This window comes from Lactuca serriola, chromosome 8 (assembly GCF_051521515.1).
Source record: "Lactuca serriola cultivar US96UC23 chromosome 8, Lser_US96UC23_V15, whole genome shotgun sequence".
Classification (NCBI taxonomy): Eukaryota; Viridiplantae; Streptophyta; class Magnoliopsida; order Asterales; family Asteraceae; genus Lactuca; species Lactuca serriola.
The window spans coordinates 252,970,791-252,998,167 of NC_136415.1; the positions used below are offsets into that span (position 1 = coordinate 252,970,791).

The 27,377-nt window shown below is 38.7% G+C and overlaps 2 protein-coding genes across 2 annotated transcripts; both read right to left on the reverse strand.

Moving 5' to 3' along the window:
• Positions 1-8,066: 8,066 nt before the first annotated feature.
• LOC145068032 (uncharacterized) lies at positions 8,067-11,058 on the reverse strand. Its single transcript, XM_079015033.1, has 5 exons — positions 10,462-11,058; positions 10,184-10,325; positions 9,476-9,651; positions 8,848-9,142; positions 8,067-8,533 (listed from the first exon to the last, which is right to left on the reverse strand). Exons 1-5 carry the CDS (start codon positions 11,056-11,058, stop codon positions 8,067-8,069), a joined length of 1,677 nt encoding a protein of 558 aa, XP_078871159.1.
• Positions 11,059-23,785: 12,727 nt separating this feature from the next.
• LOC145068033 (uncharacterized) lies at positions 23,786-24,418 on the reverse strand. The gene has a single exon (XM_079015034.1). It carries the CDS (start codon positions 24,416-24,418, stop codon positions 23,786-23,788), a length of 633 nt encoding a protein of 210 aa, XP_078871160.1.
• Between the last annotated feature and the right edge of the window lie 2,959 nt (positions 24,419-27,377).

Below are 27,377 nucleotides of genomic sequence, written 5' to 3' on the forward strand. Positions count from 1 at the left end.
AATAAATATTAAAATTTAAAAGATAATTAAATAATATTTATCCATAAATATTCAAATTTAAACAAATACATTTAAATAATATTTAATTTTCCAAATCTAATCTAATTAGGTATTTATCCATGCAAGATAAAGGTTGAATTCGAAAAATAAGCTAGAGAAAATTTCGATAATTCTGATCTACTGAGTTCACGTCGTGAACCCAAATCAGGGTTTCAAATTACGAATTTTTCAATTAAACTTTCAACATTCAGTTTCAAAACAATATTTTCAGAAGACATGGATGTAGGGTGATAGTAACCATGAACAAATGGCTCTGATACCACTATTGGGTTTTCTACACATTATATACGCTCTAAACTAAGCAGCAGAAAAATCGAAACAACGATATACCTAAGTGTACATGCATCCTATTGATCTATGGCTTCATGCTAATTACATCAACCCTAGAAAACAAAAACGTAAGTAAGAAAACATACCTCTTATGTAGCCCTTGATATCCATGCTTGAGATCTTGAACCTCCATGAAGTTGCTTGGATGAAAGGACCCAAACCAGAATCCCTCTAATGGTATCACACCCAATGACACCAAAGAGAAGAATAAAAATAACTAGGAGAAGTGTCAATTTCACAAACCCAAAGGGGTTAGAAATCATCCCTAAGAGGGGGAGGAAGAAGGGTTGGCGAAACTTCAAGCCAAGGTGCAATGAGGAATGAAATCCCTAAGGCCCTATTTATAACCTTGGATGCCTCCTTAGGTTTAGTACTCCTTCCCATGTGTTATTGGAGCATAACCACGAAATTTCACTCATTTCCCATTTGGGATGGAGTGATTTTCATCCAAACCTAATCCCATAAGAGTTCTCGAACCACTATCGGAATCTGTTGAGAGACTTCGATATGGGTCGTGGTTCGCATATGGTCATGACTGAGGGTTAACTTGAGTTTCTTCCTTCTAAAAACATCTTCTAGACCCGAAGACTCAGGATGAGTTTCATCAACGACATTGACTGGAGGGTCAAATCATTGGAAGGAGAATGGTGTCGTAGTCGAAGAATCTACGGTCTTGGCTTTTCGTTTTAGAGATGGAACAACTCCCTTTTTCACAATGTTCTTGGGAGTCTTCCTTGAGACAACAAGCGATTTAACTCTTTTGGGTTTTGGTTGAGTGTCTTGGTCTGCGGTAGTCTGGGGGTCGGTGTTGTAGTAGGGGTTGCGGTAGGCTGACTGGGTCTTGGCGGGGAATAGTGATATGGGGCAATATCACTCGTACCTATGATGTGTTCAGCTATCTCAATGTTTGTGAGTCCAATGGCCTCCAAAATGTACATCGGTAAACATCTAATGGGTCCAAAAATGGTTTGATCTTTAGAAGCAGTGTACCTTTTGAGATTACGGGTTGAAAACAGTTTCGTGTCATTGCGCATACTCAGCTTGGCCTCCTTGTGAAGATCAAAAATACGAAGTGAACAAAATCGAGCAAAGGTGAGCTCGGTCATTCCTTCTCTTGGGGCATCTTTGGAGATGTATTTCAAAAAATCATCCCATAAGATCTGACCATAGTTGAGCACATTGCCTGTGTATATACTCCATATGAGCTCCAATAGCTTGATTCCCGTATTGTCGGTACCACCAGTACCTCCAGAGAGACACCTTATCACAAAATGGCACACAAACTACCAGACACCTTATTTTGGTAACCAATTTGATACAGAGTAGACAACACGTTGTTTGTGCTTGGGGGATAAAGTTTCATTGACGATAAAATCCTATGATTGATTGCATTTAGAAACTTTTTCTTCGTTAACACCACCAGAGAATCATTCACCAGGTTCATATGAACTTCTTGCAAATTGTTTTTTTTTTTTTTGAAAGAGTACTTTGTGCAAAATTGTTGCTAGGTCAAAATGCTGAGGAGGCACACTTGAACAATACAGACAGAGGAACAACCTTTGTGAAGGAATCGAAAGCACCAAATAGTGTATGAGAAGGGAGAAACTTGATCATTAACTTTACAACTTCATTGTAGGATGGATGATCTTCGAAGCTTGATCTGAAATTTCTTAAGGAAATCGATGGTGTTTGATCTTTGATTATGGACTCTGTACCGACTGGATGGGTTGAACCAGATGCTCTTGATTGTTTCTTGGAGATTCTAGACTTCACCACTGTTGCACAGAAACGATTTTGAGAACTTTTAGAAAATGGTTTTAGCAAGAGGATGGAGAAGATGAAGATCGTCGAGAGTGTACAGATAGCGTGAAAGCTATCTTGGGAAGAATTGGGGCTTTTATACCTCCAGATTTAAAAAGATATTGAAATCACTTTAATTACAGATGTTAAAGTTAAAAATCCTTCAGTTTTTACCATTATCAATTGAAAGTAAAATAAATCAAAATTAAATTATTTCCTGGAAAAAGGAACATTTAATGCATTTGCAGTACCATCATTACACGCCGGATAAACGTGGGGTGGGATGTGCCATTATCCGTTGTAAACTGGGGAAGTAGAACAGATTAGGCATTGTATGTCCCAAACAAAGAACCAACTAGTGATCAACAATAAAACAAATGATGAATCAAGCAAATTAGATCAAGAAGAAAGCATGTAATCAATCCAAAGGCACACGATTTTGTATTCAATGAATCGTCTAGTACAAAGGATCTTGAATTAGCAACCTGACCGAAAACGCTCTAACCTAGATCCAACAATCTAGGACTCTATATATAGGGTACACAAAGAACATACATGTTTACAGCCGAAAACACCAAGGGACCGAAAACGGAACGTTTTTGGTCCAACCAACCGAAAACCCAATTGATGCCCCAAATAGAACAAACAAAGCCTAACGGATAAATTCCTAGCACAAACAAACATAATTAGGTCCTAACAATCTCCCCTTGGTTTGATGCTAGCTTGAACTCATGGCTTGTCAACGATCATCACATCTGAACTTTCCAAGGCACCTGCCCACATCCTCTTGTTGATAATTTGACTAACCATTCCAGTAAATTCTTTTGCAGCGATCTCTAGAATTTCATCGTTGACCACAACTTGATGTCTCGACAAAGTACGAATATCACGGTCACCAAAATGAAGCAGATCCTTTGCTTCAAGAAGACGAATAACCCCAACCGAGATCTTGATGACGGCGGTGGCTGTGGCCTCATCAAATACCCAATATTCCATATTCTGCAGATAACCATCAGGTAATTGTGGAATAATAGGAATTTGTTTCATCTATTTAGTAGGAGGCCACAACAAGTTTTTCACAGTATGGTTGGTGTTGGGATGAAATACGCCCTTGGCTTTCTTGACAAAGGAATCAACAGTCTTCATTGCATCAAACTTTCTCTTCACTTGGTTCTCCAAGAAGAGCTTCAAATTAGTCCCTTGAGGATCATTCGATGAGTTGTGGAAAGGAGCATCAGCAAGTTATATAAGTTCTACTTTAGTCCAAGAGAAAAAATCATTTTGATGCTCATAATACTCCACATTTCCATTGTTCCTTTTGACTGCCCATATTTTCTTCTCGGCATGAAATCCCCACACCTTTATTCCTGAACGATCTTCGTACTTGGTTTTGAACCTCTTTCTGCCAAGCTCAGTGACACTTAATTGCAGACGATCTCCACAAATGTTTTGATCAGAATTTTTCATGAAGAGGAATTTTGATTTTCCTTGAGATTTGACTTGCCTTTGAGCTTGTTTGAAATTATTCTGGGATCAACTAAAGCAGGTTCTTTATCAAAACGATCAACAATACGCGTTCCACTGGTTTGGTGAGAAACATCTTGAGAAGTTGGAGCAGGTACACTTGGAGATGTACTATCTTGAGAAGGCTCAGTTATAAATGTTTTGAATTTGTCGCCAAATTCACTGATTATTTTTTTTTTAAATCAAAGTATCCAGCTGTGAGAGCACCAAGATTAAGTTATAGATCAGAAATACGCCTTGTCTTTTGAGTGTTTTCTCTCTCAAGCTCAGAAACTCTGATATATAGAGTTCCATTCAGTACGTATTCGTTTTAAAGGTGGTTGGGAGGCTTGAGTCGCACCCAGATCACTACTCAGGGAGGAATCCTTGCAGTTGAATCCAGTTAAGCAATGACTTCAGCCATCTGAGCGGGTGATTGAGATGGCAACTAGAGAATGTTGGAGTCTCCCTCAGTCTCATTTGGAGAACTCCTAAAGTCATTGACATCATCAAAATCAAAGAACGAACTAATGTCATCATTACTAAGTTCAAAGTCAAAAGCAAAATCTTCATCATTGAAACCCATTGCATCATCTCCTTCATCAATCCCTTCTCCTTCATCCTCATCAAAATTTTCAACATCATCATCATCGTCGTCATCATCAACATTAAGAGCAAGCGCATGCCCCTCTGCCATAATTGCCACTGGGGAAGTGACAGTAGTAACAACTTCAGGATCAGAAATGGAAATATCCTCATCTACATCATCTTAACCATCTTCTGATTCAGAAGCTTCTTCTGTCTCAACAATTCTTCCTAACTTCACTAAAGGACTCGTTCCCTTAAACACAACCTTTGAATCCTTGCGGTTTTGCTTCATCAGGCCAAGAGTTTTTGGACCCAAGGATTTCAAATCCAAAGTATCACCTTTTCTTTCCAATTATGGATATTGATCATCAAGACGTCCTTCTTATTCCATTGTAAGTTGTTCTTCATCTCTTTTAATACAAGCTTTAAAAAATTTAAGTCCAAGTCCATGATCAGAGCAACAATGGCACTGGTAGATGATAGAGAGATCTCATCCGCTCCTCCTTACCTGCCTGAGATACATATAAAAAAAGAGTGGACAAGAAAGCGCCAGTAAGGAGGAAGTATCTTCTTTATAGTTGGAGGAAAGGTTCCTTCATAACCCATTCTATCAAGAACCTCCCTGATCTGATCAAAAGGAATTTCAGTTGGGGAGCCTGGCTGATCCCCAAATTGAAGCACTTATAAGATGGTCTGTTTGGATACAATAATTTTTCTCCCTTTGATAATTGATTCCACAGTGCCTTCTCCATTTTCTCCTTCTTTGTTGATGGAAGCTTTATCCAAAAATTCACTCAGTAAATCCATATAAATGATGGGATTTGATCGAAATGCATGAGTAAGCCTGCAGTTGTTAAGTCCATGAACAATGGACTTAAACTCTTGATGGCTTTGAGGTGGATTAGACAAGCATGCAACAATGTTGTGATTTTTAGAAAACTTCATTCCAACCATTTACCGACACCAAACGAGCCGTGTGAGAAAAACAAGATTAAGTAACTATAGTCAATTTTATCAAAATGGTAAGTTCAATTAAAGTTAAAACAGGCTTGAATGGTGTAGTGAAATACATCAAAATTAAATTTATTTTGGCGGGGTTCAATTTTCGGTTAGATTTAAGTTTTCGGCCTAAAAAAACTAAGTTTCACCAAAAACCAAAAACCCTTGAATTTTGAGTTTTCAGCCAAAATCATTTCACCAAAGATAAAAAACATTCAATTTTGCATTTTCGGCCGAAAATGTTTCATCAAAAATAAAAAACTCATTAAATTTGGGTTTTCAGCCGCAAACGTTGGGTTTTTCGGCCAAAAATAGTTTACAGTCATCGATTTTGACGTAAACTTCCATCAGAATCGCGTTTTTGCCACCAAAACCTGCAAAACTTGATCAAATCGAGTGAGAAAATAGTGTACAATGCTCGCCATCTGATTACCTTGAAGAATCAAAGATAAATTTTCGATTTAAAAACAAAAAAATGATGAATCGACTAGATGATGAACAGAAAACGTGAATGAATAGGAGAGATCGATTTTCTAAAAGGCGCGCCATGGAGCACACCAAGGCGTGCCATGGCGTGAGTCGTGGCTTCGTCGTTACGAAAACCCCATAACGTTGTTGTTAGGTGTGATGTGTGGCAAGGCGTGATATGGCACGCCATGGCATGTTATGGCGTGTTATGGGGCGTGTTCTTTCGTTTGAGACATGGTTTTTTGCTCTTTGTTATATCTTTTCTAATCAGAGATACAAGTATTGTGGTTTTTGTTAACTTTTTGTTATTCGTTATTGATCTAACACTTCTAAAAGTAGTTATATTTAATAAAAATTTATATTTATGTGGTAATATAGTTTTAAATTAATACAAAATCGTTGTCTTACATCACGCCTTGAAAAACGCCATGGCTCGTTAAGCTTGAGGCTTGGCCTTGCTGCCACGACATGCCTCACGCCATTTAGAACCTTGGGAGAGATAGAGAGAGAACAAGTATTTGCGGCGGAAAACATGGAAATGAGGTTAATGGCCAAAAACTCATTCCTTTTATACCCTAGTTCCATTTTCAGCCTATATTATAACCAGGTGTGCCTTCACCGAAAATCCATTTCCATTTTAAAAATAACCAATTTCCAAAATGAAATATTTTGAAGACTTTAAAATAACATAAAATAAAATCTAAAATTTTAAATGCAAACCAAATTTTAAGTTTTTAGAAAATAAAATAAAATAAAATTTAAAAATAACACTAGCTGTCTTCAAATTTAAAACTTTAACATTTTGGGATCATAAGTTTTTGACACAGCCTTAACTTGTTTTTCAGCACCTTAAGTCTCATGAATAAATCTGGTCAATCACTAGTATTGTGGTCCACCTAAACACGAAGGATATTGACATGTTGGACATATTATAAGTGACAAGATATTGTACCTATATTCCTAAATGGACCATTTAGCTGACGATGACCAAGGATATTGTCGTCCACTTAAATTCAACAGTGAGATATACAGACAACCTTTTAAATAGTTCAATTTTAGATGTACTAGAACGTGTTCCCCCCTTCCCAACATACCCCGACAATCATGAACTTCCAAAGAACTCCTTACTTTAGGTGAGTAGACAATCATTAAGAGAGAAGTCAGATTCAGAAATCCATAAGTTGTATACCCAGGTCAGATCTCTTCCAATCACGCAGAGGGAACAACATATGACTCACCAGAATAGAGGGGTTTAGAGGTAGAATGTTGCATATGATGTGTTCCAGGTCAGATTGTTTCCAATATTATAGAGGAGACAACATATGACTAACAGATAGAAAGAGTTGCATATAGAAGGAGATGCATAGAGATAGAGTTGCATATGTTGCAGTCCAGGTCGGATCTATTCCAATCACACAGAAGATGTGATATATGACTGACAGAAAGAAAGCAAGAAAATAATTTCTTATAGACCTACTTTATCAGAACCGCCAGTTGCCCTATCCGTATAGGAATTAAGGACATGATTCCATACATCGAGGAAAAGTTAAGCCACAATTCCAGATACATATGACTTTTAGAGTATCCCGTAGGTTCCCAGGTTTATCTCACTCTTCAATCTGCCCAAGCGACGTATTGTCAGTACAACTAGAACTATATAAGTCCAGACTGTCAGGTTCCTTCATTGTCAATCTACGTCTAGTCCTTTTAAATCCTTCGTTCCTACCAGCACATTAAGCATAGAGTCTAGACAATGCAGATTTAGTACTTTACACTTGTTTCAACTGCATGTTATCACTCTCTCTTGATATCACTTCCCGATAATACCTACAAACGAAAAAACCATAAGAACATATTTTTGGAATTTTGTTTTTATAATGTTTTGTATTTTGATTTCTCCCCATAAATTTGTAGATAGGAGAGAAGAAAATAAAATAAAATGCGCAAATTTAAACTAACTAAAAAACTTAGTTTTCAAAACTAATCATTTTAAGAAAGCCCACAAGCACATCGAATCGAGGTTTACTCAATGGTTTGGTAAACAGGTTTGCCACGTTATTATAGATATGGATCTGGTCCAAACAGATAAGCTTACGCTCGTAACAACCTCGAATAAAATGAATTTTGATGTCGATGTGCTTGGTTTTGGAATGCATCAGATTTTTGGCAATTTGAATCGCAACATCATTGTCACAAAATATGGAGGTGTCAAGAAAGTTCAAACCATACATCGGTTGGTGTTGAATCTAGATGACCTGAGAGCAGGATGCTGATGTAGCGACATACTCTGCCTCGGGTATTGAATTGGACACTGTCTGCTATTTCTTGCTTTGCCAAGACATGAACCTCTCTACCAAAAACTGACATCCACCTGATGTTGATTTCCTGTCAAAATCACAACCTCCATAGCTGCTGTCAGCGAAAGCGTATAGGTCAAATTTAGAATTTTTAGGATACCATAACCCTAATTTACCACTACCTTTGAGGTATACATAAATCCTTTTAACAACAATCATATGAGAGAGTTTAGGATTAGCCTGATATCGAGCATATTGATAGACGGCGAACATGATGTAAGGTCTGCTGGCAGTCAAATACATAAGAGATCTGATCATCGATCGATATTCAGTTTGATCAACGAAATCTCCTTTTGGATCAGGTCCCAACAGAGGTCTTTCAGGCATGGGAGTAGAGGCAGGCTTGGAATCTTTGAACCCAAACCTTGCAAGCATATCCTCCACATCTTTTCCTTGATGCAGCAAGATTCCAGAAGAGCCTTGACGAACTTGTAATCCCAAAAATGTCGTTATCTCACCAAGCGAGGTTATTTCAAATCATTTATTCATGATTGCTTCAAACTCGTTGCGCAGCTCAGGACTCGTTGACCCAAAAATGATGTCATCCACATAAATCTGGACGACAATCAAGTCTTTATTCACGTGTTTTAAGAATACTGTTTGATCGATTGAACCTCTTGAGTAGCCATGTTCCAACAGATGATCTGTCGAGGTAGCATACCAAGCTCTGGGAGCCTGATGTAACCCATACAAAGCGTTATCTAACTTGTAGACATGATTTGGAAATTTTGAACTGACAAACCTAAGTGTTGATCAACATAGATCTCCTCTTTCATGTCTCCATATAGGAAGGTGGTATTGATGTCCATTTGATAAACAGTGAACCCCATGTAGGAAGCATAAGCTAAGAAGATATGAATAGCTTCCAAGCGAGCTACAGCAGCATACACCTCATTATATTCAAGAGCCTCAATCTTTCGGAAACCAAAAACAACCAAACGTGCCTTGTTTCGCACAATCATCCCGCTATCATCTTGCTTATTTCGGAAAACCTTGCGAGTATCTAATGACTTCTTTCCTTCAGGTAGTTCAACCAGCTTCCACACCCCCAACTTATCAAATTAGTTTAATTCCACATGCATAGTGTCCACCCATGTTGGTTCATTAAGAGCCATGTCCACATTTTTCGGCTCTATCTGAGATATGAAGCAAGAGTAAAGACATGAATTGACATCTCCACTTTGACTTCTTGTTTTAGCACCTTCAACCAGTAGACCGATGACATTTTCTATCGGATTATCTCATTGAACTCTGGTGGGGATTTCATGGTTGATGTCACTGATTGAGACAAGAAGGTTGTTGATATTGATGAATCTGTCTTCTATTGAATCACACGCCTTAGACAATCTGCGACCGTGAGAGGTACTTACCACATATTTATTTGAGATAGGTTCAGGAAAGAGAAGCACCATTAACGGTTGTGCAGCAACAAAGGTATCCCTAGACATAATTTCTCTTTCTACAGGGGAAAGGGGAGTGACTTGAGCGTCAGAACATATCCTTTGACTTGGGGAAGAAGGAGAAGTACTTGGAGCAACTTCATCCACTTGAGGAGACACAGGAGTCACCAAAGATGGTCCGTACACAACTTCTTCCTCTTACTCTTCAACAATACCACTTGTACCTAAGCTGGAGCCAAAACTAGTATCACAAAATACATTAAAGGATTTAAACAATGATGCATAATCAAACAACCAATCAGGTCCAACTCAAGCATCTGTCTAGATCTCTTCCAGCTAGCGCACGTCGAATGACTCCACAATCTTCTTAGTGGTCTTGTTGTATACACGATATATAGTATGCGCAGAATATCCCACAATAGCAGTCATCGGCTTTTAAGTTGAACTTGGGGGTGGATTCCAGGTGAAGGAGGGTGCAAGGACATCTTAGATCCTGAAGTGAGCGACCGAGGTTTGTGATTGTATAGAATTACGTACAGGGTCTTCATCTGAGATTTGTTGATTAGAACTTGGTTATGGACATAGTATGCAGTGTTGATGGTTTTATCCCAGAAGAAGACCGATAACTTGGAGTCACAAAGCATTGTCCTCGCAGTGTCAATTAGAGAATGATTTCACCTTTGGCAACACCATTTTGTTGAGCTGTCCGAGCAGCACTGTACTGACACAAAATACCCTTTTCGGCACAAAAATGATCTAGAATAGCATTGTTGAACTCCGTGCCATTTTCACTTCGAATTGCCTTCACCTTTGCATTGGTCTGATTTTCAATCAACATAATGAATTTCTTTATTAGAACAGCAGTCTCACTCTTGTTGGATAAGAAGAAAACCTAGGTAAACCGTGAGTAATCATTAGTGATAACCAAGCAGTGAATTCTTGTTGATGCTGAGAACATTGATCGGACCGAACAAATCCATATGTAGTAGCTGAAGAACAGAGCTGATTGAGTTGACATGTTTTGGAATATGTGGCTTGCGATGATGTTTTCCATGAGCACATGCCACACACTTCTCAAAAGTAATGAAGTCCTTGATTGGTAGATCACACATGATTTCATTTTTTGCAAGACGATTGAGATTCTTCGCATTTGCGTGGCCAGGTCGACGATGCCATAGCATAACGTTGTGTTCAAAAACCTTGGAGAAAAGAAAAGTAACTTGCTTGGGAATGATATGATTCATGTTAATGATGTAAGCATATCCGTTCCTTTTAACCTTACCAAAAATCCAATCTTCTAGAATGATGATTTCGGGCTTCAGAATGAGACATTCTTTGTTCGTAAAATTAGTTTGATAGCCTTTATCACAAATCTGAGATACACTCAGCAAACAGTGTTTTAGCTTGGGAGCATAGTTCACATTCTCAAAGCTAAGCACGCCATTAGTCACAGTAACCTTTTGAGTGATCTTTCCACCTTCTCCTCCCGTATAGGAAACATAGCCCCCATTAAAGTTGTGAATGACATGCAGTTGGGAAATGCCTCTTGTCATGTTCCTGGAACAGCCACTATCGACATACCAAGGTCTGATGATAGTCCTCCATAGCTGTTCCTGCACGATACACATGATTAGTTAGATTTTGAAACCCAGGCCATAGAAACGCTGGGTTTACCTGTTCTATTAACAGAATTAACTTTTTCACTTTTAAAGTCAGGTTGATTACCAGATGCATGTAACAGACTCTGAGGTGATTAGACTGATGAGCTTTTAGGCACCCATTGTAATTAGGATTAGAAACATTAACAGGTGATTTTGATTTTTTTTTTTGATTTTGATCGTTTGGGTATCTGTTTATGACTAGATGAAGATCCAAACGATGACTTTGGCGAAACTGATCTTGGCTTAACCAATTTCGGTTTCGTTAAAGTACCTGTTGAATTTTTGTTCAAAACCTATTTGTTCTTGTAAAATTTGGTAGCCTGATTACTATTCTTATTAATGTTCCACTCACCATCATTTGAATGATATCTTGAGGACTTTCTTGTCACACCCCAAAACCTGAACGGAAGAAACGTTCCAGGGCGGAGGACATCATGTACAGTATCACAACAAAGCATAATAGTAAACAGGCAACAACATCATCCATTGCACTAACAATATAATTTAATACAAGTGTGTTTTGTATAGTTATAAGACACCAAAATATGAATCAAAATCAGAGACGAGTCTTGAAAGCTCCGTCTTCCTAAAACCTGGCATCGGTACTTGTCTACTGATGACATGAGAATACAAGTTATTTTGAAAGAGTTTATCAACTTTAAAGTTGGTGAGTTCATAAGCATTTTAGTGTCATTGTTTGTATGAAAATGTTTGTAAATGTTTGATGTATAAGTTTGTAAATGTTTGTATCTCCTAGAAAATCCTATATTTCCTACTAAAAAGTAGCCTTCTACCAAGGCATCAAATGTTTTGTATGTTTGTTTCTTGTAAAAGTGTGCCTTTTTCCCAAATGTGACTATCATTAACAAAATATAGTTTTTACATTACTGTTTATGTGAGAAGATCACAATGTGAATGAAATGGGAAAATAATAAAGTACCGTAGTGTTTTATATAATAACTACTATTGTACTAACAACCTTAAACCGGTTGTTAATTAAGGTATAATGTGATATGATTGTAACCATACTTGATCAACTAGTAAAACACGACGCTCAAAGGCGTCGAAATAGTATGACATTCGTCACCCGTAGACCTGCCGGTCCCATTGTAGCTAGCAGCCAGGTGTAGGATGTTCAATCCCGTATAGATCTATATACAAATTCATGCTCTCCCTCCAGGAGACTCGGGTTACAAAACGAGCCATAACAGTGATGCCATGCCCCGAAGTAGTGGCTAACATTTATGTTATAGTATTCTTGTATATGTATTGTATGTACTAGTGTAGTGTATGTTCTATCTATCTAGAATGCAGTATGTTCTCTAGTGTATAGTGTGTAGTATGTATTATTTCTCGTTATAATATTCTCTATTTGTTTCTCTTTATAGTGAGTATTGATTCTCGATATAGTATTCTCTATCTGTTTCTCTTTTAGAGTGAGTATTTTTTTCTCATTATAGTATGTATTGACTCATGTATGAACTGACTCTTTGTATGTTTCATTGTACTAGAAATAGTGAGTAGTGACTTCCTAAACTATACCTATTATAGTTTACTTGTAGAGTTGTTTGTATGAATGAGTGTGTTGACCTGAGATAAAAGCTTTTCGGTCTACACATATATACATAATAGATAACTAAGGATCAAACGACACTCGGACAAACAACAGGGTACTCTAAGTCCACAACCAAACAAGGAACAGTAAATAAAGTGAGTTATCAGTCCTAAGTCCTTCCAACCTTACTTATATAACTCTATATGCATTAGACATGGTTTTAACAATATATAAGTTTAAAAGAGAGTTAAGAGAAAGGTTTGGCATATAAAAACAAGTTTGATAAAGAGTAAAGTATGTAAAAGAGTTTGATAAACATTTTGAAGCATTTGAAATCCATATGATTGATAACAGTTTAAAAGTAATAGAAAATCTATCAGTTTGTTCTAGTTATTAATCACATGTGATTGATATAATAACTAGAATGTTTCGAATTGTATTCCCCCCATAAAAGCATTTAAAATCATTTAAAAGGTAGATTAAGGGGTATGAACTCACATGTAGTGAGTAACTCGAATGAAGATCGATATAGGATTATTGGGTGTCAATTGGAGTCTTGAGCCCAAATGAATCCTATTTAACATATAATAACACTTATATGAATACATTTAATGTATATAACCACTAATGGTGATAGGGACACGCGTTAGGGACATAAAAACACTTGGAATTAAGTGTTACCAACACATATGGTTGCACATAAGGGGTGTATGGCCCTATATTGGAGTGTAAGGCCATAAAACCATGGGTTTTATGTGTGTGTGCGTCCACACACTCACTATGAACTGTGCCAAAAATGTGTTTCCAAGCCTTAGGAATGTTTTAGGTAATGCGTTTTGACCATTGCTTAGCTTAAATAGGAGTTTAAAACCATGTTTGAGCCTAAAAAGAGTGTGTGCGGCTGTACACACTTGTAGATAATATGAAATGGCATTTTTGATGCATAAATTCAAGGGTCCTTAGTTTATATCCAACTATTGCAAGTGTATACCCGATTTAGAGGCTTAAAAGTGTAGTTAAAGGCCAAAAAGTAGTGTGTGTTCTTGGTGTTTTTGAAGATCTAACACCAAATAGGTGTTTTCATGGATCAAATTAAGGGGAAAGGCTAGTTAAAGCCTTATATTAACGATTCAAGGAAGCAACACTTATTTCCTTGGAAGGTTTAAAGAGAAAAGATGGTTGATACTTGAGAGAAAACGAGTTCTAGACTTGAAGAAGTGGAAAAGTGTTCAAAAATGACCAAGGACCATATATATACATGGGAGTGTGCGGTTATATAAAGTGTACGATTGGGTGTGCAGCTGGGATGGGTTTGTGGCCGCACACACCTTGTGTTATTGTGTTTGGCTCACTTTGCAAGGTGTTACACTCGCAAATACTCGTCCCAAGACCCATACCTAGACTATACTAGGCTTAGAACACTCAAATAGACCATAAACTACACTAAAAGATAGCAAAACAAGTCTAACTTTGATAGATTTGAATGTTTTTACAAGCTAGAAATTTCGGGTTGTCACATCATCCCCCCGTTAGAGAGAATTTCGTCCCTAAATAAGAGTTTAAGAAATTAAGTAGTTACAAATAACTAAGTAAAAAGATGAGGATATTTCAGTTTCATTTGATCCTCGCTCCCAAGTGAATTTAGATCCTCGCTTGGCATTCCAGCAAACGTTCACTATCAGGATACGACTTTGCTTTGTTTGCTTGACCTCTCGGTCCATGATCTCTATAGGTTCTTCCACACTGTTGAGGCTCTCGTTGATCTCAATCTCGTCAAGTGGGATTATAAGAGTCTCGTCAGATAGGCACTTTTTCAAGTTCGAGACGTGGAAAGTAGAATGTACATTAATAAGTTCGCTGGGTAGGTTAAGTTTGTATGCTACCGGGCCGATTCTAGCGAGAATCTTGAAAGGCCCTATGTATCTTGGATTGAGCTTCCCACGCTTTCTGAAGCATATCAAGCACTTCTAGGGTGAGAGTTTCAAAAGAACGCGGCCTCCCACCTGAAATTCCAAAGGTTTCCTTCTCTTGTCAGCGAAGCTTTTCTGTCGGTCTCTAGAGGCTTTCTATCATTCATGAATCTCAACGATCTTCTCTGTCGTTTCCTGAATGATCTCCGAACCTGTGAGAGTGCTGTCAGGAACTCATCCTTTAGGTAGCTGTGTGTCACCCAGCTCAGCCCAACACAGAGGGAATCTGCACTTCCCGCCATAGAGGGCTTCGAATGGAGCAACCTTGATGCTCATGTGATAACTATTGTTGTAGGAATACTCGACAAGGAGTAAATGAGTATCCCATGCCTTCCCAAAGTCGATCACACAGGCTCGCAACATGTCTTCCAAGGTTTGGATAGTTCTCTCACTTTTTCCGTCGGTCTGTGGATGGTAGGTTGTACTCATGTCCAGCATCGTTCCAAGGGAACTTTGTAGCGACTGCCAGAACCTTGATGTGAATCTACTATCTCTATCGGAGATAATCGATATAGGAACACTATGCAGTTATATGATCTCCCTAATGTATGTTCTTGTAGGTTTCTCTATCTTGTCAGTCTCCTTGATGGGCAGGAAGTGTGCGGACTTTGTTAACCTATCAACGATCACCCAAATGGTACCGAGTCTACCCGTTGTCTTGGGCAACTTGGTTATGAAGTCCATGGTGATCCGCTCCCACTTCCATTCCGGTATCTCTAGTTGCTGTAGTAAACCTGAGGGTTTCTGGTATTCGACCTTGACCTTGGCGCAAGTAAGACATTTACTCACGAAGGTAACAATCTCTGCTTTCATGTTAGGCCACCAGTATAGCTTTTTAAGATCCAGATACATCTTATATGAACCTGGGTGGACGGAATAGCGAGTGTTGTGCACTTCGGTTATGACCAAGTCTCTGAAACCACCGTGGTTCAGTCTCCAGATCCGATCCATGAGGTATAAGGCTCTGCCACCCTTGACTTCCATGTTCTTATCCATCCCTCTCAGGGATTCACCCGCCACCTTTTCAGGTTTCTAGGCTTCGAGCTGAGCAATTTGTGTGGATAGGTGCGAATGGATATTCATGGTCAATGATTTGACTCTTCGACCAGAATATTCTTTCCGACTTAGGGCGTCGTCTACTATGTTGGATTTACCCAGATGATAACGAATTTCGCATTCGTAGTGATTGAGTAGCTCGACCCACCATCATTGTCTCATGTTTAGCTCCTTCTGGTTGAATATGTGTTGTAAGCTTTTGTGCTCTGTAAAGATAGTGATTTTCGTACCATACAGGTAGTGTCTCCAGATCTTCAGAGCAAACACAACTGCTCCTAGTTCAAGATGGTGTGTGGTGTAATTTACCTTGTGCGTCTTCAACTGTCTTGATGCATAGGCAATAACCTTTCCTCTTTGCATCAGAACACAGTCAAGCCCTTGGTTGGATGCATGACAATAAACCACAAACTCTTCTATCCCTTTAGGGAGGGATAGTATGGGTGCAGTGCATAAGGCTCGCTTACGCTTTTACTTACTTGTCTTCCCAGTCAAAGGCCACGTCCTTCTGGGTCAATGTTGTAAGAGGTTTCACAATTCACGAGAAGTTCTGAATAAATCTGTGATTGTAGCCAGCAAGGCCTAGAAATTGATGAATTTCTATAGGCGTCTTCGGTGCTGACCAGTTCTCAATGGCTTTAATTTTGGAAGGGTCCACATGGATACCTTCTTCGCTAACCACATGACCTAAGAATTAGAATCTTTGGATCCAAAATTTGCATTTAGAGAACTTCGCGTAGAGCTTCTCTGATCGAAGGGTTCTTAGGATCCGTCGCAGATGATGACTATGCTCCTCCTTACTTCAAGAGTAGATAAGCATATCAGCGATGAAGACGATTGCGAACTGATCCAAGTAAGGACGACATACCCTATTCATTAAGTCCATTTATACCGCGGGTGCATTGGTCAATCTGAATGGCATCACTACGAACTCATAGTGTCCGTAACGAGTTCGTAAGGCTGTCTTCGGAACATTCCCCTCTAGCACTCGTAACTGGTGATACCCGGTTCTCAGATCAATCTTTGAAAAGTAATTCGACCCTTGCAGTTGATAGAATAAATCGTCTATGCGAGGTAGAGGGTAACGATTCTTGACCGTAAGCTTGTTGAGTTCTCTATAGTCGATGCACATACGAAACGATCCGTTTTTCATCTTTACGAATAAGACCGGTGCTCCCCATGGTGAGAAACTTGGTCTAATAAAGCCCTTGATGAGCAGTTCATTAAGTTGACTAGATAGTTCCTTCATCTCAGCTGGTGCTAGACGGTAGGACGATTTGGCTATTGGGGTAGCTCCTAGGACTAAGTCGATTCTGAACTCGACTTGGTGTTGCGGTGGTACTCCTGGTAGTTCTTCTGGAAAGATGTCGAGAAAGTCGTGTAGTACTGGGATGTTCTTTAGGTCTTTCGTTTCTTGGCTCATATCGATAATGTGAGCAAGGAATGAACGATATTCCTTACGCAAGTACTTCTGGGCTTGAATACTTGAGATGATACGAAGGCTTGTGTCGGGTTTGTTGCTGTAGATAATAAGGGTTTCGCTAGACGGAAGGTTAAGACGAACAACTTTTTCGTAACACATGATGTCGGCGTGATGAAGACTCAACCAATCCATGCCGATAATGACGTCGAAAATTTTAATTGATACCGGCATGAAGTGGATTGGAAAGGAATGGTTATCTAGAGTTAGAGTACATCCTATGTATATACTACTAGTGCTCTTAGTTTTTCCGTTAGCTATTTCTACAGTGAATGGTTCCTTAAGTGCACGGGGTTGTTGTTTAAGTAAGTGAGCAAATTTCTGATTCACGAAACTCCTCTCCGCTCCGCTATCAAATAGTATGCATGCATAAGAGTTTTCAAGGAGAAACGTATCAGTGACCACTGTAGGGTCAGCAACTGCTTCCTTGTGGCCTATAGCCAAAACTCTTCCCACTCCACCAGCATTCCCCATCTTTGGGCAGTTCCTTTTGTAGTGCCCCACCTCGCCACATCCGTAGCAAGATTGGCCCACACCAGCGTCGGGGACCTGGGTGATTGGCCTTGCCAAAGATTTGCAGAAACGGGCAGTGTGCCCCTCATGTTACAGTTAGAGCACTGCATTTCCCAGCAGGTTCCAGTGTGGTGGAAGCTGCATTTGTTGCACTTCGGCATGTTTCCAGCGTACTGCTTTACCAGAGCAGCAGCGGCAGGTGTTATCGCAGCGTGAACCACCACGACCTACTGCTTTTTGGCACCTTTTTGCTTCTTCTTGTCATCCCAGAACTTCCGCTTGTTATCAGCGGCCTTGGAGGGTTCTGAGATGGCTAGCGTTGTTGTTGTTGATGGGTTACGGACCCCATGGTCAATGAGCCATTGTGCCAATCGCTTGGCACTATTGAAGGTAACGGGGTTTAAAGCGAGTACATTCCCCTGAAATGGAGGCACCAACCCCTAGATGTACCTTTCCACCTTCTTTGCTTCAAAAGGGACCATTCCCGGACATAGTGCTACCAGATCGCTAAAACTGGCAGTGTAGGATACTATGTTGGAGCCCATTATGGTTAGGCTCCAGAGCTCCTGCTCTAGCTTCTGAACTTCGCCCCTCGGGCAGTACTCTTTGATCATGAGCTCCTTAAAAGCATCCCAACCTATAGCATTTGCCACTATAGGAGATAATGACTTGACATGGCTATTCCACCATGTCTAAGCTCGGTCCGCGAAGGTATAGGTGGCAAATTTTACCTTGCTCCCTTCCGTACAGGAGCAGATCTCAAAGATCGACTCCGTTTTCTCAAACCATTGCGAGAGGGCAATGATTCCGCTAGTCCCATTGAAGGCCCTGGGTTTGCAGTTGGTGAAGTCTTTATACGAGCACTCCCTAGAGCGCACTGGAGCTATGACAACAGTGGGAGGCACATAAGTTTCACTCCTGCTAGTACCGGTCGAGGTGAATTGTGCTAAAGTTGCTATAACAGCCACATTTACCGAAGCTTGGATAGCGGCCAAATTATATTATGGAGGAGGTGGTGGTGTTGAAGTTACCGGAGGATCGCGTCTTGTTGATCGGCGCGGAAGCATCTTTTAACTAAAAGTTTACAAAGATGAACATGATAGTAAGAAACAATTGTAAGTATAATGAGAGTGATCCATGGGCTAAATTGCCATAGTCCAACAGTTCAAATGAATGTATGTTTGCAATAGAGACACAAGAGTAGAGCAGGAAAATATAAGAGCAAGGATTTTCCAACAAATTAGATAACTGTCAATATTACTGGTATTATTGATGTAACAAGCTTGGGAAAATGACCTAACAGTAGGTCTTACATCAAACCATAAGGGAAAATGTTGACAACTTAGAAGTCTAGTTATAGTGTTTGAAAGAAAGGAATATATTACAGAAGGCTATTCCTTAAACCAAAAGAAAAGATGATTCAGACTTCTTCTACCGGTGACGGGTACTCCTCGGGCGAACCCTCAGATCCGTCAGTTGACGAACTATGTCCTAAAGATGTCGCTCATGAGCTCTCTGACGCACTCGAAGTTCTATGACTTCAGCTCGAGATGCAGCTAGTTCCTGCTACAGAGCCTCATTGGCTCTCCTAGTCCTTTCAATAGCTTCTTCGAGATGGATAATGCAGATCGTGTTAACGCTTGAATTGGCGTCAATTTCCATGACTCGGTCGATAGCTGCCCAACCTTACTCAACATTCCAAGAAATCCTGCGGCCCATGATGGGCAGGACTTGGTCAGCTGAGCCTCCCTCGCTTACATTGTAATAGCTTCGATCTCCATTGAAGGGTAAAGGTTGAACCTGTTCATGACTCCAGTGATTCAAGTTTGTCGCCTACAAGGGTGTGGGGCCTTGAAATGCTGGTCGGGGGTTGAGGTTTGGGATTTGAGCCTCTTGAGGTAGGTTGTTGACTTCTGGTTAGGAGTCAGAACCATCCGAAAATCCTTCTGTGAGGTGATCATCCAAAGGGATTGGATGATCCTCTTATGGCTCTACTTCGAGCCATCCAACATTGCCTTGAGTTGGGAAGTACGGGTTACCATGTGGTTGGAATCCAACCATGATATCTACGCGAGAGAAGGGGTATAAGAATCCTATATATAAATAGACGTAATACCTAAGATAATTATAAAATGATCCTTACCAGTTACTTCAACATTTGCATAGTGCGTACCAGTTATATGAAATCAAAACAGATTAGACCTTCGAATAAGTGACGCTAACTCCAAATCCACAACCAAACAAGGAATAGGAAGTAAAGCAAAGATCATAGATTTTGAGTCTATGACGCTTTAATCAAATATAATCTTAGCGTACCCACTTAGCAACTATTGACCTACTAGTAAAGACCTTTTTAGTTCTCAAATAAGTAATTATAGTAACGCAAAATACTCCTATAGTTTTTAGGTTTTTGTTCTGTTCTAATGTTCTTATTGTAGTAGTGTTGGTAAGTTTTTAGACTTGTTGCGACCTCACAACCATCCTTGGGTATATGCTAATCACTTCTCGGACCAACACAGTTGACCAAGCTATGTCATTCCCAGAACTGACCATACATCTCCGAGTCTACTTGTGATGTTCAACAGTCGTAATACTTTTGTTCTGTCCTAGTGACACTGCTTTTAGTATGAATACAAGTATGTTTACTTAGTTAAATATTTTATTAATAAAAGTATAAACTCTTGGTCAGAGCATTTTAATCCCGTTGTGTTTATAGTTTGTATATCTTTTATGGGTTGATATACTCGATTCACTATAAACCTAGCTCTGATACCAATCTGTCACACCCCAAAACCTGAACGGCGGAAACATTCCAGGGCGGATGACGTCATGTATAGTATCACAACAAAGCATAATAGTAAACAAGCAACAACATCATCTATTGCATTAATAATATAAATTAATACAAGTGTGTTATGTATAGTTCAAAGACACCAAAATATGAATCAAAATCAGAGATGAGTCTTGAAAGCTCCGTCTTCTCAAAACCTGGCATCGGTACCTATCTACTGATGACCTGAGAATACAAGTTATTTTGAAAGAGTTTATCAGCTTTAAAGCTGGTGAGTTCATAAGCATTTTAGTGTCATTGTTTGTATGAAAATGTATGTAAATGTTTGATGTATAAGTTTGTAAATGTTTGTATCTCCTAGAAAATCCTATATTTCCTACTAAAAAGTAGCCTTCTACCAAGGCATCAAATGTTATGTATATTTGTTTCTTGTAAAAGTGTGTATTTTTCCCAAATGTGACTATCATTAACAAAATATAGTTTTTACATTACCGTTTATGTGAGAAGATTACAACGTGAATGCAATGGGAAAATAATAAAGTACCGTAGTGTTGTATGTAGTAGCTGCTGCTGTACTAACTACCTTAAACTGGTTGTTAATTAAGGTATAATGTGATATGATTGTAACCATACTTGATCGACTAGTAAAACACGATGCTCGAAAGCGTCGAAATGGTATGACATTCATCACCCGTAGACCTGCAGGTCCCACTGTAGTTAGCAGCAAGGTGTAGGACGGTTAGTCCCGCATAGATCTATACACAAATTCATGCTCTCCCTCCAGGAGACTTGGGTTACAAAACGAGCCATAGCAGTGATGCCATGCCCCGAAGTAGTGGCTCACATTTATGTTATAGTATTCTTGTATATACATTGTATGTACTAGTGTAGTGTATGTTCTCTCTGTCTACTAGTAGTGTGTGTTCTTGGTGTTTTTGAAGATATAACACCAAATAGGTGTTTTCATGGATCAAATCAAGAGGAAAGTCTAGTTAAAGCATTGTATTAACGATTCAAGGAAGCAACAATTATTTGATATGAAGATTTGAAGAGAAAAGATGGTTGATACTTGAGAGAAAATGAGTTCTAGACTTGAAGAAGTGCAAAAAGAGTTCAAAAATGACCAAGGACCATATATATACATGGAAGTGTGCAATTGTATTAAGAGTGTGGCTGGGATGGGTGTGTGGTCGCACACTCGGGTGTGCGGCTGCACACACCTTGTGTTGGTGTGTTTGGCTCATTTGCAAGGTGTTACACTCACAAATACTCATCCTAAGGCCCATACCTAGATTATACTAGGCTTAGAACACTCAAATAGACCATAAACCGCACTAAAAGATAGCGAAATGAGTCTAACTTTGATAGATTTGAATGTTTGTACAAGCTAAAAATTTTGGGTTGTCACATTTCTCTTAAGAGATATTCCTCGTGACTCATTCTTCCTACCTTGTGCATAATAAGGAACATATGCATAGTTTCGACAATTTCTTGCGATATGTCAAGGAGTTCCACAATGGAAACATGTCTGTTTATTCATATGAAAGTTGGTACCGTTCGATCTATTGTTTCCACAAGCACACGTGCATTGTTCAATCCGTTTAGTTGGCTTAGGTGGCTTGTATTTGCTAGTGACTGGTTCATTACAATTATTTTTCTCAACCACACCAACACATTTATTAGAAAACAACAGAATTATCAGTTTTCAAAATAGAATTATCAGAAACTACAACATCATTTTTCAAAGTAGTAGAAACAGAAACATAATTGTTTAAATCAGAAACATCTTTCACAGAATCAGTTTGCAAAAAAAAAAAATCATTATCAAAAACACTTTCTTCAGCTGCCTGCTTGCCTTGAACTAAGGATGAATATGTATACGACGTATAGACATTAGTATCATTCACCCTAGAGATATTTTTGGTCATAACCACAACAGGTTTACCATACTGAAGATGTGCTTCCATGTCTAATTCTTCTTGTGTCATAGGGATAGAGGTGTAGTTATGATTAAAAGGAGGAGGAACACTCTCACACCCTAGACCCTTTTGCTGATTATCTTTAAATTTCAATTGATTTTCAATCATGGACTCAACTTTGTTGCTTTACATATCAAACTTTTTGAAATTAAAATCTACATTTTCAAAAGTATTTTTCAATGTGTCAAGCTCGTCAATCAAGCTAGCAAGTTATTTCTTAACATAGTTATAATTCTCACATTTGTTGCTATGTTCCTCTTGAAGTTTTCAAAAGTCCTTGGTTTTTGCCTCTAGTTGTTCTTTCAAAGGTTTTTGACTCTTCTTAAGGTTATAGCCTTCATAATTTAGGTCCTCATTTTCTCTACGTAATAAATCAACTTGTTTACGAAGAAATTTAATAGTATCCATACATTTTTAGAGCAAGAAGGTTCACTGACCTCTTTCATTTCAGGAGTGGTGGATATCAGAAAGGCAAACTACAGCTGCATCATTTCCGCCTCTGCATCTTATTCAACATTTCGATAAGGAAGCTCACTTCTCTATGCCAGATTAGCAGTCTCAGGCCTTGAAATTTTCAATGCCTGAATCTGATATTCCTAATCAAAAGTATGAGCCACTACTGCTAGGTTTGAAGTTTAACTGTTGGTAGCAGCTCCTCGATTATTCCTAACTGGCACCATCGTCCTATCATGGTTCACTCTTCTGTCTGGCTTTGGACACTCATGGACAAAATGTCTTGGATCATGACAATTGAAACACCTCGCCATTCCTCTATTAAAACCAACCTTCTTTTCCCCATTCATACCCCATTTGTTCTTCCCAGTCTTCTTAGCAAAATGCTTAGCCCTGAATAAAACCATTGGAATTTTCCATGTGATATCCATTTCTTCCACATCTTCTGGGTGAATTTGATCAAGATCTACAAATGAGATTTGAGGAGGCAAATCTCCAGCTAGAAAAGCATTGTAACAATTCACGAGGCCAGAAGCTAGGGCCATGTTTTCTTCAGCTTCCTTAGGAATTGAGACTGGGACAGATGCTTTTGAGGAAGCTGAATGTTATTATGTTGTGGCAAGGGATTTTGAGGAGGAGGTAGAATTTTGATAATACATAGTAGGTAGAATATATTGGGTTGTGGAATAATGAATGCTTGAGTTTGTGGAACAGTGAATGATGAAAAAGCATTGTTTGATGAAATTCCTAGGTTTGATGTGGAGTTGGAATTCACATGATTTATCTTACTGTACTTAGCATCCAAATCACAAGCTTTGATGATAACTATAGTATTGGAAAGAGTAAGTGATCATTTGTCTTCTTAATCACTGAAACATTCGTGTCCCATGATTTGGGAAGAGAGTTCAACAACTTCTTGTTTATCTCCGAGCGTGGTACAGAAATTCCAGCAGTACTCATTTTAGTAGTGAGAGTGATGAATCTCTGCAGTTGGGCATCAAGAGTCTCCCCAAGAACATGGTTGAACATGTTGAACTTTTGACGGATCATGTCCTGTCTGCTTTTTTTTATATCATCATTTCCTTCATAAACCTCTATCAAGGCTTCACAAAGTGCTTTTGCAGAATCATACGCGTTGAATCTTTGAGCAAAGCTAGGGGATAGAGCCATAGTCAGAGTTGCAAGTGCCTTTTCCTGATCCTCAATTTTCTCAAAATCCTCATCAATGTAGCTTTCCACTTCTTTGTCAATTATAATTGCATTTTCCACCGTAGTGGTAATTCTAACAGGGCCTCTATGTATCCTTCTCCATATCTTAAAGTCTTTCATCTTGGTATATTTCTCAATCTTGTATTTCCATTCTGGAAACCTATCGACTGATAAAAGTTGTGGAATTCTCGTAGTAGTTCCCATGATGGAATCCAGTTCTTGATGCATTGCACTTTGTTGAGGTTCCATAATTTATGTTTTGTTTTTGTTTTTTTGTTAATTTTTTATGCTTCTATAAGAAATTACACACTAAAAACACAAAAAGTCAACAAATGAGATTTTCCGAAAATGAGTTCTCTGTTGAAAATATTGTTTTTGGCCGAAAACGTGTTTGTTGTCGAGAATGATGATTTCAGCCGAAAATTATGATTTTGGCCGAAAAGGGGTTTCTGGCGAAAATGGAAATAAAATACACTCCACCGAAAATGCCTAGATTTACGATTTCAAATAAATTTTTCGAATTTGTTGCTTTGAATCTTCAATGAACACCAAGAACACAATTGTTAGACCATGAAAAATCAATTTCCAATAACAAAATCCAATAATCTTAATCACGGTTGACACTAGTTTGGCTCTGATACCAATTGTAAGTCCCAAACAAAGAACCAACTAGTTATCAACAATAAAACAAATGATGAATCAAACAAATTAGATCAAGAAGAAAGAATGTAATCAATCCAAATGCACATGATTTTGTATGCAATGAATCGTCTAGTGTAAAGGATCTTCAATTAGCAACATGACTGAAAACGCTCTAACCTAGATCCAACAATCTAGGACTCTATTTATAGGGTACAGAAAGAACATACATGTTTACAGCCGAAAACACCAAGGGGCCAAAAACACAAATTTTTCGGTCCAACCAACCGAAAACCCAATTAATGCCCCAAAAAGAACAACAAACCCTAACAGATAAATGCCTAGCAGAAACCAACATAATTCGGTCCTAACAGACATCCAATGGCCGTGTGACATTACTGGTTAAGAAAAACAAATTCTTCAGAATATTGCGTTTTATGGAATAACGATTTATTTGAATTTTATTCCAAAATGGACTTGACCGAGAAAAGTTTTTTGAAAAAGAATGAAATATCATGTGCGACAAAATGAATGTTTTTGAAGAATGATTTTATTAAAGTCCATTAAATACCACACAACAACTTTTATGGGGCTTTTATGAAGTAATGACAGTAGGCTCATTTGATTCAACTACGGTAGGATTAAAGTAACTATGGTAGCGTGCAATATGACTGATATACCATTAGCTGAAAACAAACTTAATCATGAAGGTTAGAAATAAAAGAAATAATAGACTCGAATAATGTATTGATCATATATGATTTCACTATACAAATTATACTAACAAAAATATGAAGAGTATATTATTTAATTGAGAAGAACCGCAGTGAAGGAAGTGCTTCAAGAGTTTTATTTTAAAAGAAAAGAAGCAGTTCATTCAGCCTTGGAGACTTGATATGGTCCGCGGTACTTATTATTTCAAAAAGAACTGCGAGTCTGGGTTCATCATTCCTAACATTTCCAAAAATCCTTTCATTTTTGTAGCATCGATTGCTTTAGTGAAAACATTAGCTATTTCTTCATGAGTGGGCACACAAATGAGTTTGATGCTAACTTTGAGGATGTGGCCTTTGATGAAGTGGTATCATAGTTCAATGTGCTTCGTCTTTGAGTGATGAATAAGATTATGAGGAATCGATATTGCACTCTCTGAATCACAGTAGATTGGCACCCGCAACATCCTATAACAGTAGTCCATAAGTTGAGTCTTCATCCAAAGGACTTGGGAACAACAACTGGTTGCGGACACATATTCCGCCACTGCAGTAGACAAAGAAACACAATTTTTTTTCCTTATAGACCATCTAACTACTCTTCTTCCTAAGAACTGGAAACCACTAGAAGTACTTTTACGATCTAATCTACACCCAGCATGATCCGCATAAGTGAACATTGAAGACTGAATTGCCCGCAGGGTACCAAAGGCCCATCGCTTTACTTCCCTTTAGATATCTGAAGATTTTCTTGATTGCGGTTAAGTGAGATAGTTTAGGGTCAACTTGGTACCGGGCACATAAACCTGTTGCAAATACAATATCTGGTCGACTAGCAGCGAGGTATATCAATGACCCAATCATTCTTTGGTAGGTTTTATGGTCAACTGACTCTCTAGTAGGGTCAAGTAACTCTTCGGTATCGACGATTGTATGGCCTTTTGGCTTCGGTACCGAACATATATTCTGGATTGCAGGTGATCTGTGGTTGCGGTGGAGGGAATGTTCTCTACATCTGAGGACTCTGTGGTAGGGGAAGCTAGTTCCCACTCGATTTGAGAACAATCGGCAGATGAGTCTTGGTTAGTTGAAATGGTCTATGGTAAGTAAAAGAAGTTCCCCTGGATTGATGACATGAGGTCCCCCTGAACCATAGATGGTTCCCCCTAGACAAGTGATGTTGGTTCCCCCCGAATTGATGAATGATGAACAATCATTGAGTCTCTTCTTGTATCTATGTTTTCATTCTCTTCTTCAGAGTCTTCAAAAATGTTTGATTGTGTGGTCGGTATGCGGTTGGGAACTGGAGCATTATCTTCAAGTACTGGATCCTCTGCAGTTGTTACTTGCATAGGAACTGATCTTTCCCCCTCAACCGAGGTGGTGGAAGTATTGAGTGATGTTCCTTCAGACAGGATAGGTCGAGATACTACGTCATGTTATTGGCATGCTACCATAGACACCAGGATTTCTAAAAGGTGAACTGTCTCTGCTGGATCGAAGAGATCAACATAGTTGACTTCAAATATGTTCAAAGGATCTGAGGATGTGGGGATATGAATTTCCATGATGTATTTGGTTTTGGTAGATGGAGCAGTGTTGTGTACATAATAGTCATCAAACTTAACATCAAAAATTTCAACTATTAGGCTGGTACGTCTCACTAGAACCATGTATGCAACTTTATTGCTTGAGTAACCAGGAATATGCTTTCATCAGACTTTAGTGTAAAATTTTTAAGATGATCAGTGTTGTTGAACATAAACCATCTACAGCCAAAAATGTGAAAAAAATCAAACATTGGGTTTGCGGTTGTTAATAACTTCATTGGGAGTCTTGTTGAGGCGTTTGCAAAT